Consider the following 19,813-nt stretch of genomic DNA (forward strand, 5'->3'; position numbering starts at 1 on the left):
CTAAAACTAAGTGAAATTAGTGCTACTCAGTGAAATGTCAGTTACTGATTGAGGGAATGTAGTCTAGGACCCATATTTTAAAGTAAGACTTAGGTATAAACATATGGACACGAATGAATATCTACTTTTTTACAACATTGCAGGTAAGTGTTTCATTGTGTAGTAAACTAACAATCCCATTCTTTTCCAGTGACTATACTAGCAATGCAAATATAATTTGAAGTTATAATTTCATTTCTCTTAAGCAGTCTGTGAAAACTTAGGTATTAAAATTCTTAAGATTGTCTATATAGAGTCAAATATTTTCCATGTGACTCTTATGGCATGAAATTCATGAGGGTCACATGTCCTTAACTGCTTTAGGGAGCACAGCCCCTGAGATGACTCTGTTTCTTTCAGAATTCTATAGGGCTTTTCCCTTATGAACAGCATCTGACTCCTCAACCCAAGGGACAAAAATCTCACTGGCTAAAACATCCAGGGAATTATTTGTCTTCTTTATTACCATCATCAAACAAGTTCTCCTCTTAGAATAGTATCAAACCCAGACTACATCAACCCCCTGTAACCTAGAGTGACATATCTAGGGTTTGGAGTCAGAACAGAACTGCGTTTAAATGCTGACTCTGCCATTTAATGGCTGTGTCACTGTGGGAAAATTAAGGAATCTTGCAGTGCCACAGTTTACTAATGTGTTTAGAAGACAATAATTCCTACTTTTCAAGGTGTATGTACATAAAGTAATGTGTATAATCTGCCACCCAATAATGCCTAAAACGTAGTTGGTTCTGAATAAGTTTTACAACTTATATTATTGCCCTTTATACAACAAGTAATCCCTGCCTTCTAAGTCTTCAGGTACTTAAAGATCCTCATATTTCAAATGACCAAAACTAATGCTGATCATTAGGTGGCCATATTTTCTCAATATTTCTTTCTAGGCTATTTTATCTTCTTTTTAACACTTAGCTATCACATTTCTGGCATGTGCTCATTATGGTAAGACTTTTTAGTCTAGTGCTTTCCCTCTGTGGAAGACCAGAATCCTTAATTATGTACTTTCCCCTTAGCCACAAAGCCAGGAATTTTGGAGCTCCTTAAGAAGATTAATTCAACTTGCTATCTTTGTCATAAATTAATTGACAATATGTGCGTGGGTTTATTTCTGGGCTATTTTTTCCATTGGTCTATGTGTCTGTGTTTGTGCCAATACCATACTGTTTTGATGACTATACCTTTACAGTATAGTTTGAAGTCAGGGAGTGTGATACCTCCAGCTTTGTTCTTCTTTCTCAAGGTTGCTTTGTATATTTGAGGTCTTTTGTGGTTCCACTACAATTTTTAGAATTCCTTGTTCTAGTTCTGTGAAAAATGCCATGGGTATTTTAATAGGAGCTGCACTGAATCTGTAGATTGTTTTGGGTAGTATGGGCATTTTAACAATATTAATTCTTCCAATCCAAGAACACAGTATATCTTTCTATTTATTTGTGTCATCTTCAATTTCTTTCATCAGTGCCTTATAGTTTTCAGAATATGGGTCTTTCACCTCCTTGGTTAAATTTACTCTTAGGTATTTTATTCTTTTTGATGGAATTGTAAGTGGAATTTTTTCTTAATTTCTCTTTCTGATAGTTATTCTTGTATAAAAATGCAACTGATTTCTTTATATTTACTTCGGGTGAAACAAGTGAAGGGGATTAAAAGATACCAGTTATAAAATAAATGTCATACTGGAATGTAATGTACAGCACAGGGGAAATACTCAATAATATTGTAATAACTGTATGGTGTGTAATGTATTAAAATATCAAATCACTGTTGTACACCTGCAACTATACTTTAATAAAAACAAAAACAAACAAACAAAACCTGATACCATTTTTGCACCAAAGCTGCCTTTATTTTAGACTGCTGAACTGAGGGCTGTTTTATCAGCAAATCAATGGCAAATCTGGATGTGGAAGCCAACAAGCTAGAATACCAGCTCTTTGTGACACTGAAAGAACACTTCCATTGACTGATTTCTTCTTCTATGGAGTTTCAACAATACCTTAGTGAGAATCTGCCTAGAGACAGGAGCACCTTCCTGTACTTCGATATGATGCATCCGCACACTCACAGACAATTCTGGATTGGCCTTAACTGAAGAAATGGGAAGCCGGGCACTCTACTTAAGAATGGCAAGTCAACCTAATTAATAATTGCACTTACTCCTAGCTTTCCTACAGCAATAGCTCTTTGTCTGTATTACTTAACCACTGAATATTTATGGTGTCGGTTTTTCTGCTTAGAAATAACTAACTAATATTTATCAAATCCAATTTAGTTTTATTAGGTAACTTAATTTTGTCTAATTTTCCAGATCATTAGCATAATAAATAATCTGGCTCTAATTTCAATATATTTCCCCTTGGCACATAAATGGAAATGTCTCCATATTCTTCAGCACTTAGTGATTTTTGTTTGTTTGTTTGTTTGTTTCCTCATGGAGGTTGAAAGGAAGAGAAAATAAACCCTTAAATTAATAAATGCTTATGTGATTTACTTTAATAATTCAGTTTTGTGCCAAAGCCCAGAATAAATTATCCTTTATAAACAATCTCTAAAACTATGAATTTAATGTTTTAATAGTTGAATGTTATTAATGAGTGATGAAGAGAGATTTGAATAGAGAAAAATTATCAAAATTATCAAATGCAATATTTATGTATATAACTATTACCTAGGTGTGTGTATGTGTGTGTGTATATGTGTGTGTGTATGTAAAATACACTGTTGAGGTAAATTTTGAATTGAAGCAAAATTTAATCCTATGATATAGACTGCTTATGGAGATACTATACTTATGAGGGTTTACATATCATTTTCTTGGCATTTTGAATTTGGGCTCCTCAATAATTAAAAATATTTTCCCTCCCAGTATAAGCTCAGTTATTTTTAAGTGTGTATTTTTTAAATGGAGGAGATAAATAGAAAAATAAACCAAATACTGTCCTGTTCAACCATCATTATTTATTACCTCAGATCTTCAGCTTGATGAGCATTTTTGCTTTATAAAATCTGTCAATCACTCTAAAGTGTTTATCTGCAGGTTTGGAATAAGGAAAATTTAATCTGAAAATAACCCAGTTCATCCTCAACAATTTGGAGGTTCTGAATTACCTATCCTAATATACAATTTCAGTTCATAATATTGGTACATATTTAATAACAAATATGTGGAATTCCTGTGGCTGTTTATTCTTTGTGATAAAATTCAAGATAGATTGTACTATAAATTTTTTTTTGATTATTAATAAATATCGAGGGTGAGAAAAAAAGTATTAAGTTGAAATAGAGTTTTTAAAAACTTATGTTTGCTCTCATTTAATGCTATCAAACTGTTGAGACATTACCAAGAACATGTTTTTCTAGCTAGTAAGCTATGTTCAGAAATGTTTTCCAGTTTAATACAAATACATGCATTCAGAAAAGGAAATTGCTGTGTCAGGTGTTTTTAGGTCCCAGGCAGATTGTTTCCTGTTTTGGAAATCACTGTGCCCAGTCATTCAGAGCTAAGATGATTCTATTTGCCCTCTAAAAGGGGAATTGGCTAGCTCAGTGAGAATGACTTCCAAATATTTCAGTGGAATTGAAGCTTAGTGTGTAAGACTCACTAGATATGTAAATATAAAACCATTTTGCTCTTTTCCTATAAATTGAAAATCTGCATTTTTATATTCTGTGATTTTTTACTTCTTTCATACTTAGTATCTTCATACCAAAAGAATTTTGACTTTGAATTTAAATTTTAATCTATGCTATCAATCTTATGAAATCTCTTCTAGTAAGATGAAACGTTAAGTTTATAGTTACAGGAAATTCTTGGCTACTCACATTGATAGAGACTCAAAGTTTTGGAGGTCACATTTTAGTCAGTAACCCAGTTTCCCAATCATGTTTTCTATATAATCTGTTATTAATAAGCAAATTAATTGATGTAAATTTTCTATTACTCCCTACTTTTACTATATAATTTGCTTTGTACACCCAACACTCTAACCTTCTTTCCTTTGGTAAATGCATTATATATATATTTTTTTTTGTAGAAATTTTCCTCTGACCACCTTTTTCTAGTAGGAGCTGCCAATTACTACCCAGTCACCTCTAGTTGTAGTGATTGGACCAAGCCAGGCTAATAGCAAGCATTCCCCAAGATTTTTCTAATTTGATCAGGGAAGGGACATGTGTAAGGAGATATTTGTTTACTAGATGCATTAACTAATTTGGGAATTTTCTGTGATCATTTATTATTTAGTGCTTTTATAAATTGATAACAAATTTCCTCCTTACATAACAAAACTAGAAAGAAACACATTGTTATATTTGCACCTTATGTTAATATGGAATTTAACATTTTTAGGTAACCAAACGTGTTTTATTTTATTGCCACTAAGTGTGTAAAGTTTTCTTGCTGCAGTGTTTGATTAATGCTCTCAATAATACATTACACTAATACTTTCCAAGTTTTGAGCATTTGTTCACTTACTTTTGCCAAGTAGTAGGTCATGTGCTTCAACTCTGCAATGATAGAAAATGGCAATTATTTTGCTGAGTTAATTGTGGAAAGTAATAATTCCTACCTAATAAGCAGAATTCAGTGACAAGGAGACTATTTCCTCACTTCCTTGCTTTGTTTAAGGCTCAGGACCACCTACTGAGTGGGTGAAGTTAGAAAAGCTATTTGCAATTGCTTTTAAAAAGAAAAAAATAATTTATGCACCTGTTGCACAGCTGTAGTGACAGCCTAACAGGGACAAAGCATGCAGGAAGTGTGCTCAGTAGTTTTTTCTCTCACATGAGGTGCAAATGCTTTGCTGTTTTAAGAATTCACATGCAAAGCTTGAGGCTAACAATATCCTCAATGAATTTTTCTGTGAGAGAGTCTATTCTGCCTTTCATCTTTAATTTGTGGAAAGTAATAAAGTGTAGCTGATTTGCAAAGGTATTCATAGGATAACTTCATAAAAGAGCTCATAGAATGAAAAAAAATTTAAGGGAAAAATGAGAGAAAAACAGAGAGAGAAAGTGATTTTTGAGCCACTTCCATCATCATGGAAAGTTCTATTGAACAGTATCACTCTGGAGAGATTCCATTTTTATAAAAATACAGTTTCAAATAGAGCTTTGGATAAAATTATTAGATTCATTCCCAGTTTTATTTTCTCTTAGATCTTAAGATTTGTCTATCAAAAATAGAAAAAAACCCAAAAATCATGATATGTTTTTACACTGGAATATTACTGAGCAACGAAAATGAACAAATTATAGGTACACACAAATATGGATAAACCTTATCTTTTTTTTAAAAAAAAATTATTTATTTATTTATTTGGTTGCACCAGGTCTTAGTTGAGGCACACAGGATCTTCGTTGCCGTGTGCAGGATCTTCATTGTGGCATATGAGATTTTTGTTTTTTTGTTTTTTGTTTTTTGTTTTATGAAAGAAGCAATTTTATTAGATGAACTCATTTATTTGACACATTAAATCACGCAAAGAAAAACATATGCACTGCATAAAAAGAATCACATTCTCATACTACTTGAACACATAGCAGTGGTCAAAAATAATGAATTGTGGAACGGATCTCAGGACTTAATGCAAAAAAACACCCTGTATAGAAAACCTTCAGGCTTCTAACTTCACTGAATCCAGTACTAAACGTGCCTCCTTATATTCCTCAGCTTCTTCCAAGTCTTTTTCACTCTCTAATAACTGCAGAAGATCAGTATATGCAGCTTCCAACCTGTGCTGGAAATCTGGGATCATCATCCGGGACTCTTGCAGGATCTCTGCCTGCTTTTTAATAGCATAATTTTCACCATCTTCGGCTTTCATTTTTTCAATCTTTTCTTCTTGTTGTTTTGCTTCTTTCTCATACATCATTTTTTCTTTGACCAATCACTTCACCACGCTGGTTTTGATCTTGATCTGCCTCACGTGAGGATCGGCCATGGTCCCTCGAGCGCCGCGGGAATTGAGATTTTTGTTTTTTAGTTGTGGCGGCATACAGGATCTTTAGTTGTGGCATGTGAACTCTTAGCTGTAGCATGTGGGATCTAGTTCCCTGACCAGGGATCGAACCCAGGCCCCCTACATTGGGAGCATGGAGTCTTAGCCACTGGACCACCAGGGAAGTCCCTGGATAAACCTTATAATTGTAACATTGACCAAAAGATTTAAGATACAAAAGAAAACTATTAGTATATATCCTTTTACATAAAGTTCAGGAAGAGGGATGTATACACAGTTGGTAAAAACAACTATAACAAAATCAAGGAAGGGATTATTATAAAATCATCATAATGGTTATGGGCAGAAGGCAGAGGGAGGAGGATATACTCTAGAAAGCATACATGGGTGGGCTTGTAGGTTGCCAGCAATGTTCTATTTCCTACCTTGTGTGGCAGTAACATCTGCGTTTTTCTATAAACTCTCTTGAATGTGTTATATTTTGCAGTAAAAATAAGTTAAAAATCACTGTCATAGTTAGTTGAAACTGCCTACTTTTTTAAAGATATAAAATAATTTTTAAACTGATACACTGAGGGATCATTTGTAACTGCATGAAGTGTACAGATTTTTAGTATGCAAGCTACAATGTTACCTTTTAGTGATGAGAGGAAATCCTTCATTTAAAAAATGTTGGCAGTAGATTATGGTAAACATACTTAAATAGAAATAAGATGTTATTTCTTGTTCCCTGGCAGTTTACATAAATTGGATGGCATATTTTTATTCTATAAGTGTCCAGATGCTATAAATATCTTTACTAAGTTTGCTGTAATTTTCTTCTAGACGTCATGTCAAATAAAAGATTAATTGAGGTGTTTATGGATTTAAAAGTTGATACTGATTCAGTTGGAAGCATTAATTAAGAACAAGTTAGCACAAAAAATTCTCCTACTATCACTAAATCCCCATTAGACTCAAAATTTTCAGTTGAATATGCTTCACATATTCAAAATAATCTCTTGTGCTACAAAATGTGAGGCTTTGGAGGCTTCATCCTCAGATAATAGTACAGCAAGAAGGATGATTTGCACTCAATTATTCCTATAACCCAAAGTGGTTATTTATAAGGAGATGAACCTGAATATATATGAGAACCCATGATTTGGAGCCTAACTACCCTTCCAACTTAATTCCTTGCTCCTCTACACTTCCCAGTATGAGCTGATGAATATTAAGCTACTTGATGTTTTGTATGTCCATGCCTTCAACAGTTGTGTGAAGATTCCTTCGGTTACATGTTAGAAAAATCAATTCAAGCTAGGTTAGGAGAAAGTAAATTTTAAAAAAAAGTTTGAAAAAGATATTAAATACTTACTGTACAATTCCAAATCAGAAGTAGTAAATATTATTAAAATTTGATGATGTGGTTCCCACTGCATGGACTGACCCCACGCAAAAACACCTGCAATAGTTGTGGTTGGGCCTTACAGCCAGTCATACTGGGAGGCCAGCCCAGTACACAAGCATACATGTAGTATTCATAGCCCAGCCACAACAAGAGGGTACATGCAGCCCAAACAGGGGACACTTCTGGAGTACCTGGCTCTGGTGGCCAGGGAAACCATGCTACTGGGTCCCACATAAAGCCACTCTTTCAAGACTGGGAGATGTAGCTAATCTACCTAATATATAGAAACAAACACAAAAAAAAGAGCTAGCTAAAATGAAGATACAAAGGAATAATTTCTAAGAGAAAGGACAAGCCAAAACCTCAGAAAAAAAAAACTAAACAAGACAAAGATAAACAAGCTACCAGAAAAAGAGTTTAAAATGGTCATAAGGATAGTAGTTGAACTCAGGAGAAGAATGGAGGAATACAGTGAGAACTTCAACAAAGAGATAGAAAATGTAAGAAAGAATCAATGACAACTGAAGGATACAATAACTGAAATTTAAAAATATATACTAGAGGGAATCAACAGCAGATTAGATGATGAAGAAAACATATTAGTAATCTGGAAGACAGGGTAGTAGAAATCACCCAAGTGGAATAGCACAAAGAAAATAGGTTTTTGAAAAGTGAGACTAGCTTAAGGGATTTGTAGTACAACATCAAGTGTACTAACATTCATATTATAGGGGTCCCACAAGGAGAAGAGAGAGAGAAAGGGACAGAAAATCTATTTGAAGACATAATGGTTTAAAGCTTTCCTAACCTGATGAAAGAAGTAGACATCCAAGATCAGGAAACACAGAAGTCCCAAACAAGATGAACTCGAAGAGATTCACACTAAGACACATTATAATTAAAATGTCAAAAGTTAGAGACAGAGAATCTTAAAAGGAGCAAGAGAAAAACATATAGTTATATAAAGGGGAGACACCAAAACACTATGAGCTGAATTTTCAGCAGAAAATTTATAGGCCAGAAGGGAGTGACACAACATATTCAAAGTGCTGAAAGAAAAAAAACTCACAAAGGAGAATACTCTATCCAGCAAAGTTATCATTCAGAACTGAAGGAGAGATAAAAGTGTTTCCCAGACAAACAAAAGCTAAAAAAATTTTATCACCACAAACCACTCCCCTTACAAGAAATATAATGTACTTGTTCAAACTGAAAAGAAGAACAAAAGCTAGATATACAAAAAGTATGAAAGAAAAAAAGCTCACTGATTAAGGCAAACATATAGTAAAGTTATCGATCAAATACCTATATAGCTACAAGGCTAAAAGAAAAAAGTAATACAGTTATCTACATCCACAATAATTAGTTAAGGATACACAAACAAAAAGATGTAAAATATAGCATGAAAAACATAACACATAGTGGGAGGAGTAAAAATGTAGTGCTTTTAGAATTCACTCAAGCTTAAGCAACCATCAACTTAAAATAGACTGACATATACATAGGTTGTTATATAAAAACCTCATGGTAACCACAAACCAAGAACCAATAATAGGTAAACAAAAATGAAAGAGAAAGGAATCCAAATATAGCACTAAAGAAAGTAATCAAATTGAAAGGGTAGAGAGCAAGAGAAAAAGAAAGGAATAGGGAACTACAAAAACTACCAGAAAACAAGTAACAAAATGGCAATAAATACATACCTCTTAATAATCACTTTAAATGTCTATGGACTAAATGTGCTAATCAAAATACGTAGGGTGGCTGATTGGATAAAAAACAATACCCATCTATATGCTGCTTACAGGAGATTCACATCAGAGCTAAAGACACACACAGACTGAAAGTGGGGGGATGGAAAAAGATATTTCATTCAAATGGAAACAGAAAGAAACCTGGGTGGCAATACTTATTTCAGACAAAATAGACTTTGATACAAAGACTGTAACAAAAGACAAAGAAGGGTATTACATAATGATGAATCAACCAACAGAAAGATATACTACTTATAAGTATATGCATCATAGGAGCACCTAAATATGTAAAGCAAATATTAACAGACTTAAAAGATGAAATGGACAATAATAAAATAGTAGTAGGAGACTTTAACACCCCACTTACATCAATGGATAGGTTATCTAGACAGAAAATCAATAAGGAAACATTGGCCTTAATGACACATTAGAGCATATGACTTAATATATATGTATAGAACATTCCATCCCAAAGCAGAAGAATACACATTCTTTTCAAGTGCACATGGAACATTCTCCAGAATACATCACATGTTAGGTCAAAAAACAAGTCTCAATACATTTAAAAAGACTGAAATCATATCAAGCATCTTATCTAACCACTACAGTCTGAGACTAGAAATCAAATACAGGAAAAAAATACACAATACACAGGATAAAATACACAATCATTTGGAGTATAAACAACTTGCTACTAAACAACGAATAGGTCGCTAAAGATACCATTGAGGAAATAAAACAATACATTGTGACAAATAAATATGGAAACACAATGTTCCAAAATCTATGGGATGTAGCAAAAGCAGTTCTAGGAGGAAAGTTCATGTAATACAGGCTTACCAGAGGAAATAAGAAAAATCTCAAATAACAATATAACCTTACATCTAACGGAACTAGAAAAAGAAGAAGAAACAAAACTAAATGTTTGTAGAAGAAAGAAAATATTAAAGATCAGAGAGAAATAAATGAAATAAAGACTAAAAAACAACAGAAAAGATTAATAAAACTAAGATCTGGTTCTTTGAAAATATTAACTAGATTGACAAACCTTTATCTACATTCATCAAGAAAAAAGAGAGGGCCCAAATAAATAAATTCAGAAATGAAAGAGAGGTTGCAACTGACATCACAGAAATGCAAAGGATCATAAGAGATTGCTATGAACAATTATATGCCAACAAATTGGACAACCTGGAAGAAATGGATAAATTCCTAGAAACATACAGTCTTTGAGGACTGAATCAGGAAGAAATAAAAAATCTGAACAAACCAATCATTAATAATGAAATTGAATCATTAATCAAAAATTCTCAACAAAAAAAAGTCATGAACCAGACAGCTTCACAGGTGAACTGCACATTTAAAAAAGAGTTAATATCTATCTTATCCAACTATTTCAAAAAATTAAAGATAAGGGAATGCTTTCAGCCTCATGCTATGAGGCCAATATCACCCTGATACCTAAACCAGACAAAGACAGTACAACAAAAAAGAAAAAGAAAAAGTAAAAGAAATTTACAGGCCAATATCACTGACGAACATAGATGTAAAAGTTCTCAACAAAATACTAGCAAACCAAATTCAACAATACTTTAGAAATATCATACACCATGGTCAAGTGGGATTTATCCCAGTGGCTCAAGGATGGTTCAATATCTGCAAATTGATCAATGTGATATAACACATTAAAGTGAAAGATAACAAATCATAAGATCATCTCAAGATACAGAAAAAGCATTTGATAAAATTCACATCCATTTATGATAAAAACTCTCAGCAAAGTGGGTATAGAGGAAACATGCTGCAACATAATATAAGCCATATAAGCTAAACACACAACAAACAGCATATTCAACATGCAAAGCTGAAAGCATTTTCTCTAAGATCAGGGAGAGGACAAGGATGCTTACTCTTGCCACTTTTATTCAAAATATTATTGGAAGTCCTAGCTATAATAATGAGACAAAAAAAGAAATAAAAGAATTCAAAATTGGAAAGGGAGAAGTAAAACTGTCACTGTCTGCAGATAACATAAAACTATATATAGAACACCCCAAAGATGCCCCCTATTAAAACTAATAAATGAATTCAGTAAGTTATAGAATGCAAAATTATTATATAAAAATCTGTTGCCTTTCTATACACTGTCAATGATCTGTAACACGATACTTTTTTTTAAAATTCCATTTAAATTGCATCAAAAGAATAAAATACCTAGGAATAAATTTAACCAAGGTATATGAAGACCTGAAAACTCTAAGACTGATGAATTAAATTAAAGATGATGCAAATAAATTGAAAGATATATTGTGCTCATAGATTGGAAGAATTAATATTGCTGAAATGCCCATGCTATCCAAAGCAACCTACAGATTCAATGCAACCCTTATAAAAATACCCATGGCATTTTTTTTTAAAGAAATAGAGAAAATAATTCTAAAATTTGTATGGAAACACAGAAGACCCCAAATAGCCAAAACAATCTTGAGAAAGAAGAACAAAGCTAGAAATACCACAATCCCTGATTTCAAACCATACTTTAAAGCTATAATAATCAAATTAGTATGGTATGAGCACAAAAACAGACACATAGATCAACGGAGCAAAATAGAGAGCCCAGAAGTAAACTCATGCTTATATAATCATTTAAACTATGACAAAGGAGGCAAGAATATATGATGGGGAAAAGACAACCTCTCTTAAATAAATATTGTTGGGAAAACTGGACAGCTACACACAAAAGAATCAAACTAGACCACTTTCTTACACCATAACAAAAGTAAACTCAAAGTGGATTAAAACCTTAAAAATATAAGACATGAAACCATAAAATATTTATCCTAGAATAAAACATAGAAAACACTTTGACATTATTCTTAGTAGTATTTTTTTTTTTTAACCTCTCTCCTCAGGCAAGGGAAACAAAAAGCAAAAATATATGAATGGGACTCCTTAAATGAAAAAGCTTTTGCACAGTGTAGGAAACCATGAACATAACAAAAAAGCAACCTACTGAATGGGAGAAGATATTTGCAAATGATATATCTGATAAGGGAACAATATCTAAAATTTATTTTAAAAATTTATACAACTCAAAATCAAACAAACAATTCAATTAATAAATGGGCAGAGGACCTTAATAGTCATTTTTCCAGAAGACATACAGTTGGCCAACAGACACATGAAAAGAAGCTCAACATCACTAATCAATTTTCAGGGAAGTGCAAGTGAAAATCACAATAAGATACCACCTCACACCTGTCAGAATGGCTATCATCAAAAAAAAAAAAGAAAGAAAGAAAAAAAAAATGGTCAGAAGAACCTAGGGGCAAGATGGGAATAAAGATGCAGACCTACTAGAGAATGGACTTGAGGATACAGGGAGGCGGAAGGGTAAGCTGGGACAAAGTGAGAGAGTGGCATGGACATATATACACTACCAAACATAAAATAGATAGCTAGTGGGAAGCAGCTGCATAGCACAGGGAGATCAGCTCGGTGCTTTGTGACCACCTAGAGGGGTGGGATAGGGAGGGTGGGAGGGAGGGAGACACAAGAGGAAAGAGATATGGGGACATATGTATATGTATAACTGATTCACTTTGTTATAAAACAGAAACAAACACACCATTGTAAAGCAATTATACTCCAATAAAGATGTTAAAAAAAAAAAGACAACAAATAACAAGAGTGATAAAGATGTGGAGAAAAGGGAACCATTGCGCACTGTTGGTGGGAATGTAAATTGGTATCGCCATTATGGAAATCAGTATGGAGGTTCCTCAAAAAATAGAAAAATATAACTATCATGTGATTCAGCAAATCCACTACTGAGTATTTACCCAAAGAAAAAAAAACACTAATTAGAAAGGATATATGCACCTCTGTGTTCATTGCAGCACTATTTACAATAGCCAGGATATGGAATCAACCTAAGTGTCTATTGATACATGAATGGATAAAGAAGATGTGGTGTATATATATATATATATACACACACAATGGAATATTACTCAGCCATAAAATTTTGAAATCTTGTCGTTTTCAGCAACATGGATGGACCTAGAGGGTATTATGCCAAGTTAAATTAATCAGACAAAGACAAATACCACATCATTCCCCTTATCTGTGGAACATAGAAAACAAAACAAACAAAAAAAACTGAAACAGAAACATACTCATGGAGACAGAGAACAAACTGGTGATTGCCAGAGGGAAGGGTGTTAGGGGTTTGGGAGAAATGGGTGAAAGGAATTAAGAGGTACAAACTTCCAGTTTTAATGTCACAGGGATTAATAAGTTTTTATGGTAATAGATGGTCACTAGACTTATTATGGTCATAATTATGTAATGTGTTTTAATGTCAAATCACTTTGCTGTAAACCTAAAATTAAGATAATATTGCAGGTCAACTATACTTCAATAAAAAGAAAAAAATTTGGCTTTGGATATTCACAAATTTTATGTATACTTCATGGGTAATTTTTTCTTCACGAGATGATACCATTTATATTGCTCTTCCAATGGTTTTTTTCATTTAATGAACAACATTCCAAGACATTATTAAAGAGTAAATTAGATGAATTCCTCATTTTGTAATGGCTGCATTGTGTAGTTTGACATATAACATATTTACAGTTTTAAACAAGAATTTATGGACATTATACTGGGACTATCTCATGCAAAATTCAAGGTAAACTCAAACAACCATCAGGGAGAATAGAGGAAACAAGGCAACTCTGCAGCTGGAATCCTTTGACATTCCTTCTAGAGCTGTGTGATTATTATGTCTCTCAGGTAAAATTCCTCGAAGAGTATTGGGCTGGTCTAGCTGGAGTCAGGTACTACACTTTGTCCAGTGAGGTTTGACCAAGGGGTCAGGATCACATAGAAAATAATGTGGCTGCCAACAACCAATACCTGAGGTGGGATGCAGAGCCTATGTCTTGATTTTGTCTTTCTGGTGTTTATCCAGTGTCTTACCATCTCCATAGAAAGAGTTGTGACAAAGTATCTCTCTGTAATAAGTTGTCCTCCCCTAATTTTTCCCCTTTACTTCAGTGTTTTACTGATATCATGTGCTAAATTAAAAGATTATTTGTGTGACAGGCCCTGAAATTCAGGTTCAGAGTAGGCCAGCCCTGTGGAGCAGCAATGAGAGGAGGGAAAGGAAGCCTGTATGAGACCTGAGTCATAGATTCTTGCTTTCTGTATCCAATACACCCTCCCCCACTTGCTTTGTCTAGCTCCCAACCTGCATGTCCAGCTGCTTACCAATACCTTCATCTAGACATACAATGGATACTTCAAATCAGCATTTCCAACACTGAATCAGCCTTCTTTTCACAGACTTCTACTTGTTCTGGCTTACCTCAATTAATAGCATCTCCAGACAACTCCTTCCTCACTCTACTTTCCAATCAGTCACCAATTCCTGTCAGTTCTTCCTTTATGGCCTCTCAAATCACTCCACTTTTCTCCAGTCCATTGGCACTGCCCTAGTTTAGGCTACCATATTCTCTAGTCTGGACAACTGCAATCTCTAACTCATCTAATTTCTCTCTTGCTTCCAGTCATGCTCCCTACAATCAGTTCTCAACCCCGCAGCAAGTGACAACAAAATTTTTCTTGCAACTATTTTCTCTTCAGAATAAAACCTGGAGTCCTTAGCATAGCTTGACACAGGATAGCATTGCTCAGTCAGCTAGGCATTCCACGAATTGCCAGCTTCTTCCATCTTAGCCTCTATCTTCCTTCCTTATTACCCTTTTTCTCTATTTTCTTTTAGCTCCCTGATTTCTTGCCTCTAGAGCAATGATTCTGAGCCTTGACTGCACATTAGAAAACTCACCTGGAGAACTTTAAAAAATCCTATCACCCTGGTCATCCCAGGCCAAGTAAATCAGAACCTCTGGGGGAGGGACCCAGGGATCAATACATTTTTAAAGCTTCCCAGATGATTACAAAGTGCATCCAAGTTTGCAAGCCTCTGCATCTTGCTTATGTTTTCTTCCTCTACCTGACCCAATCCCTATCCCCACTTTGTTTATTCTCTCTCTCCCTCCCAAAGCTGCCTAGCTCCTACTCGTCCTATAGATCTTAGCTTATAACATGGGTGTACCGGGAAACCTTTCTTAACCACAAGGAATAAATTATGTGAATAGACGCAGAATTTTGAAAAATGAAACGCTCAAGATCTCTAAATTCATATCTATAAATTATCGTTTGGACCATTTGATATCTATGTAATAAATATTTTGCAGAATTAACTGTGTTTATCAGGCCAACAATATACATTCCTTAATTTATTACCAACTGTCAGAGTTTGTGCTAGATGATTTGTCTACATTATTTTATTTAATCCTTTCAACAATCTTAAGGAAGTATTCAAATCCCATTTTATTGCTGAGAAAACTGAAGCTTGGACAATTTAATACATTTCCCAAATAAACGCTAAAGCTAAAGTCTAGATACCAATACAAGTCATAAAAAAGCAGAATATAAAATATTCCCCAGTCTAATTTTTTTAAAAAATCAAAGTACTGTATAGTAGCAAAAACATAATTTGCAGATACGTATTTTGAGTTTCAACTTTTCTAAAAATTTAAATGCCACAGAATAAGTCAATTTTCATTATAGCATAAAATTAATCAGACACAGTTAGTTGTTACATATTTTACAAAATATAATCTGTTGATCAAGTTACCTGGTTTTTTTCCTGAACATCCCTTTTTTATAAAACTCCTGGCAATGAAGTTGATGCGTTATTGAGATAAATTGTATGTCATTTTTAAATAAATTATGTCTTTCTGTTGGTTTGAGTGCTATAAAAAAAAATCAGTACTGTGAATAAAAAGTTTTGAAATCCTTTAAACAATAAACTTTTTTGAAATGTATGTTTTTTAAATGTTAGATGCTGATGGAAAAAACTACTCAGCGGCATAGCAGAAGAAGAATAAAAATGCCTAAATATCAGCTAATGATTTTATGACATACACCAGTGTGTCTGATAAGCACAAGATTCAGATAAGGGAAATGTCAACTTAGTTTATTTTGCTTTAAATTAGGAAACAGTTCCTTTACAGTTCTAATGTATACTTAATGGGGAGCCTTGTAAAAACAAGTTAGGAATAAAAGCTTAAAACAAGATTTTTAGCAGTTTTAATGTTTCAGAGATCTTTGTATCTACTGCATGGTTAATAGACATTAAGGTTTCAGAACCAGAACATATACCTCACCCTTTTTATTCACTACCACTTCCTCTCTCCTCTCCTCTTCTCCCCTCCCCTTAACTCTCGTAATCTCTCTTTATTTTTTCCAGCTTGCTCTGTGTGCTTACCTCCTGTATAATTACCATAAATAATCAGCAATGTAGGACCGGTGTGGTACAAATGGCACACCTTGGTTGTATTGTCAGCAACTACTTCAAGTGGTGGCAGTCTAAACATTTGTACTCTTCTTGTCACAATGTCTCATGTTTAAGTATTTCATCACAAGTAATTCTTTTAAAATCCAGTAGGTAAAATATCTGTATGTCTCTCCATGGTTAATACCTGACCCAAAAGCCACCTTCCCCTATCCATTGAAGTGTTGATTGGCCAAAACACTTGACTCTACATGCCTGGAAGGGGTGTTACCTACAGCTCAGAATGATTCCTTCAAATTAAAAACAAAACACACAAAAAACACAATTGTTCTTCCCTATTAAGAACTGAGCAGGGGAAAACAGAGGGTTTGTTTAGCTGTAAAACAAGTAAAACCAGGGCTATGTTACCTTCTACTCTGCCAAGGCTAAAGTAGGGCCATGACTTCAGGGATTACAAGATTCCAGGAAGGGAACAATCTGGCACTTTCTTGAGCCAGTTATTAATGTGACAGATAAAAAAATAACAGAGGTTCCCAGTAAATAATAAAATACGCAGGAAAATCCCTTATTATTTGTTTCTTTGCCCATTCCCTGTCTTCATTGCCAGACTCAAGATTCTGGCGTTACTATTTCCTCTCCTTGTGCTCTGTTGAGTATTCTGTGGGTCTTCCCAACCACAAGACAATTTTTCATCTTCATTCTTCCCAAAGAAAGTGTGAGTTTCTTTAGCATGTAATAATGAATTCCCAGTTTTGAAGAGGTAGAAAACACTAATTTCCAAATCACTAGTACTACTCCGCACCCTCCTCCATCCCCACACACATATGGGGCCCAAGATGTGCAAAAGGACAAAATTATACTGTTAGATAGTACTTTATAAACCAGTCAGATTCCCTAACTCAAAAGTGAAGAAATTGTGGGTGAGAGAATTCATTTGCTCAAATTCACGCTAGTTACTGGCTAACTAGAATAAGATTTAGAGTTCCAGTTGAACATATTTCCTAACTATTTATCTTAGTAAACTAATTTTGTTTACAAAATTTTATGACATCTTTTAATATAGTTGGAGACACCTGGGTCATCACAAAACTCGGGGTGGGATCACTGCCAAAGAGAAACATAGGATTTAATTGAAATTTTAAAAAATTCAATTTTGTGCTGTTCTTATTCACAAGCTTCACTGATGCCAGATTTTTTTCCTTCAGTGTCTGGGTTTTGTTGGCAGAAAAAATTACTCCCCTGGGTAATCTGTTTCTTTTCACAAATTTGTAATGCAATTTCAACTGTTGCATTTTCTTGTATTTTCCTTTGATTTGTCATTGTCATCCTTTCCAGTATTGACTAACCATTGCACACTGTTTTCTTTCTTTTTTTAATTTTAAAATTTAAAATTAAAAAAAATTTTTTAAATTTATTTATTTTTGGCTGCTTTGGGTCTTCGTTGCTGCAGGTGGGCTTTCTCTAGTTGTGGCGAGTGGGGGTTACTCTTCGTTGCAGTACACAGGCTTCTCATTGCAGTGGCTTCTCTTGTTGCAGAGCATGGCTTCTAGGCACGCGGGCTTCAGTAGCTGTGACACGCGGGCTCAGTAGTTGTGGCTCACGGGCTCTAGAGTGCAGGCTCAGTAGTTGTGGCGCACAGGCTTAGTTGCTCCGCAGCATGTAGGATCTTCCTGGACCAGGGATGGAACCCGTGTCCCCTGCATTGGCAGGAGGATTCTTAACCACTGTGCCACCAGGAAAGCCCACACACCCTGTTTTCAAACAAGATGGTACAGCTTCTCCAGAGAAACTACTGAGAAACTTGAGGAAGATTACCTGCTTATCTAAGGTAATTGCCTCTTAACTCTCTGTTTTTTGTAGCTCTTCTTCTTGACCCAGGTAGGTGGCTTCTGGAATAAACCAACTGGACCAAACCCGTTCCAAAAACCTGATTTAAAAGGTCTTATATCAGCTTTGCTTCACACTCATTTGCCAAACATCAAATAGATCCCTTCTCCTCTTCCTTAGGTCTCCAATGACCAGCTGATTTAGATGTAGACTTCATGAAGTCCAGGCATAATTGTTCTTACTTTGAAGCATTTAGTTCAATGACATATCTATGATGTATCTATGTTAAGTGCTAGCTCTGTAAGCACATGTGGTGAGTGCTTCCCAAACGCAATTCCAATATACAATTCCAGATTCTCCAGTATCCAGGACACCCAACAGGCGCTACAACATATTACTTAGCTGCAGCCTGTGCTCTGGATCATGATACTTCTTCAATCCCAACCAGACCTTTACACTGGAAACTATAGATATCGTTTTCCCCTACTTTTAAATTTAGATACAACTAAAACATTGCATGCTTATATTTCAGACTGTGAGTTCCTTAAGGACAATGACTATAAAGCATTTAACTTTGACTTCCCAGTGACTAAAAGCCTGATGTTTTATGGGTATTTAATAAATGATGAATCAATAAATGACTGAATAAATAAGAAATGAATAAATGTGCCTTAAATCCCTCCCATACAAAGATAATGCTATTGATACTATGCATTAATTAAGGCCAATTTTCTCTTCTGTGATAATTGTTTCTTTGCCCTTTCCCTACCGCAGCTCCCTTTCTTCATCTCCGCCTCAAAAGGAGCTATCCCTTTTCTGCTATGGTCCAACATTGTAGGGAACTGCAAGGCTTGTAGAAGATGCTGGTCTCATATATCAAAATAATAATTTGGCATGACCCAATAAATTATTGGATATTAATTAGGGACAATAATCAGAATTCCAATCTGTAAGCAAAACTAACATTCTTCATTAACAGATTATCTGGGGCCTGAACATTGAAAGGGGGCACACCATTTCAAAGTTGGGGAAGCTAGGCTGGAACTCAGTTAGGAAAGGAATTGGAAGCAGAGTAAGAAGGAGTTATAATACCAACTGGTGTGAAAATAGATGGGAACTTCTAAATGCAACCACAGAGGCAACTCTTATCTTCCCCACCCCCTGCAAGGAGATTGGATTGTTGATGGTTACTCAGCAACCACACTCTTTTGCACATACCCATCTCAGTGACTTCTCATTTTTTCCCTTTTAGAACTGCCTTTGGTATTCATTTATTACTCACATTTCAGATATCAGCAAATGTACAGTTTGTTCTGAAATCTGAACCCTACTCAAGATGGTCCATCTGCTACAGAGAGTTCTGTGTCTCTGACCACACAGACTAAGGACAATAGCTATGGCAGAGTATTTTAAATGTGCAAATCCTTCACTGCTGAGTTCTACTTCTAGAAATTTAATC

At 34.6% G+C, this 19,813-nt stretch overlaps 1 protein-coding gene across 1 annotated transcript; it reads right to left on the reverse strand.

Annotated features, from left to right (window-relative positions):
• Positions 1-5,479: 5,479 nt before the first annotated feature.
• Positions 5,480-6,020, reverse strand: LOC118902296 (tubulin-specific chaperone A-like). Its single transcript, XM_036866472.1, has one exon. It carries the CDS (start codon positions 5,928-5,930, stop codon positions 5,673-5,675), a length of 258 nt encoding a protein of 85 aa, XP_036722367.1. The 5' UTR covers positions 5,931-6,020; the 3' UTR covers positions 5,480-5,672.
• Between the last annotated feature and the right edge of the window lie 13,793 nt (positions 6,021-19,813).

This window comes from Balaenoptera musculus, chromosome 10 (assembly GCF_009873245.2).
Source record: "Balaenoptera musculus isolate JJ_BM4_2016_0621 chromosome 10, mBalMus1.pri.v3, whole genome shotgun sequence".
Taxonomy (NCBI): Eukaryota; Metazoa; Chordata; class Mammalia; order Artiodactyla; family Balaenopteridae; genus Balaenoptera; species Balaenoptera musculus.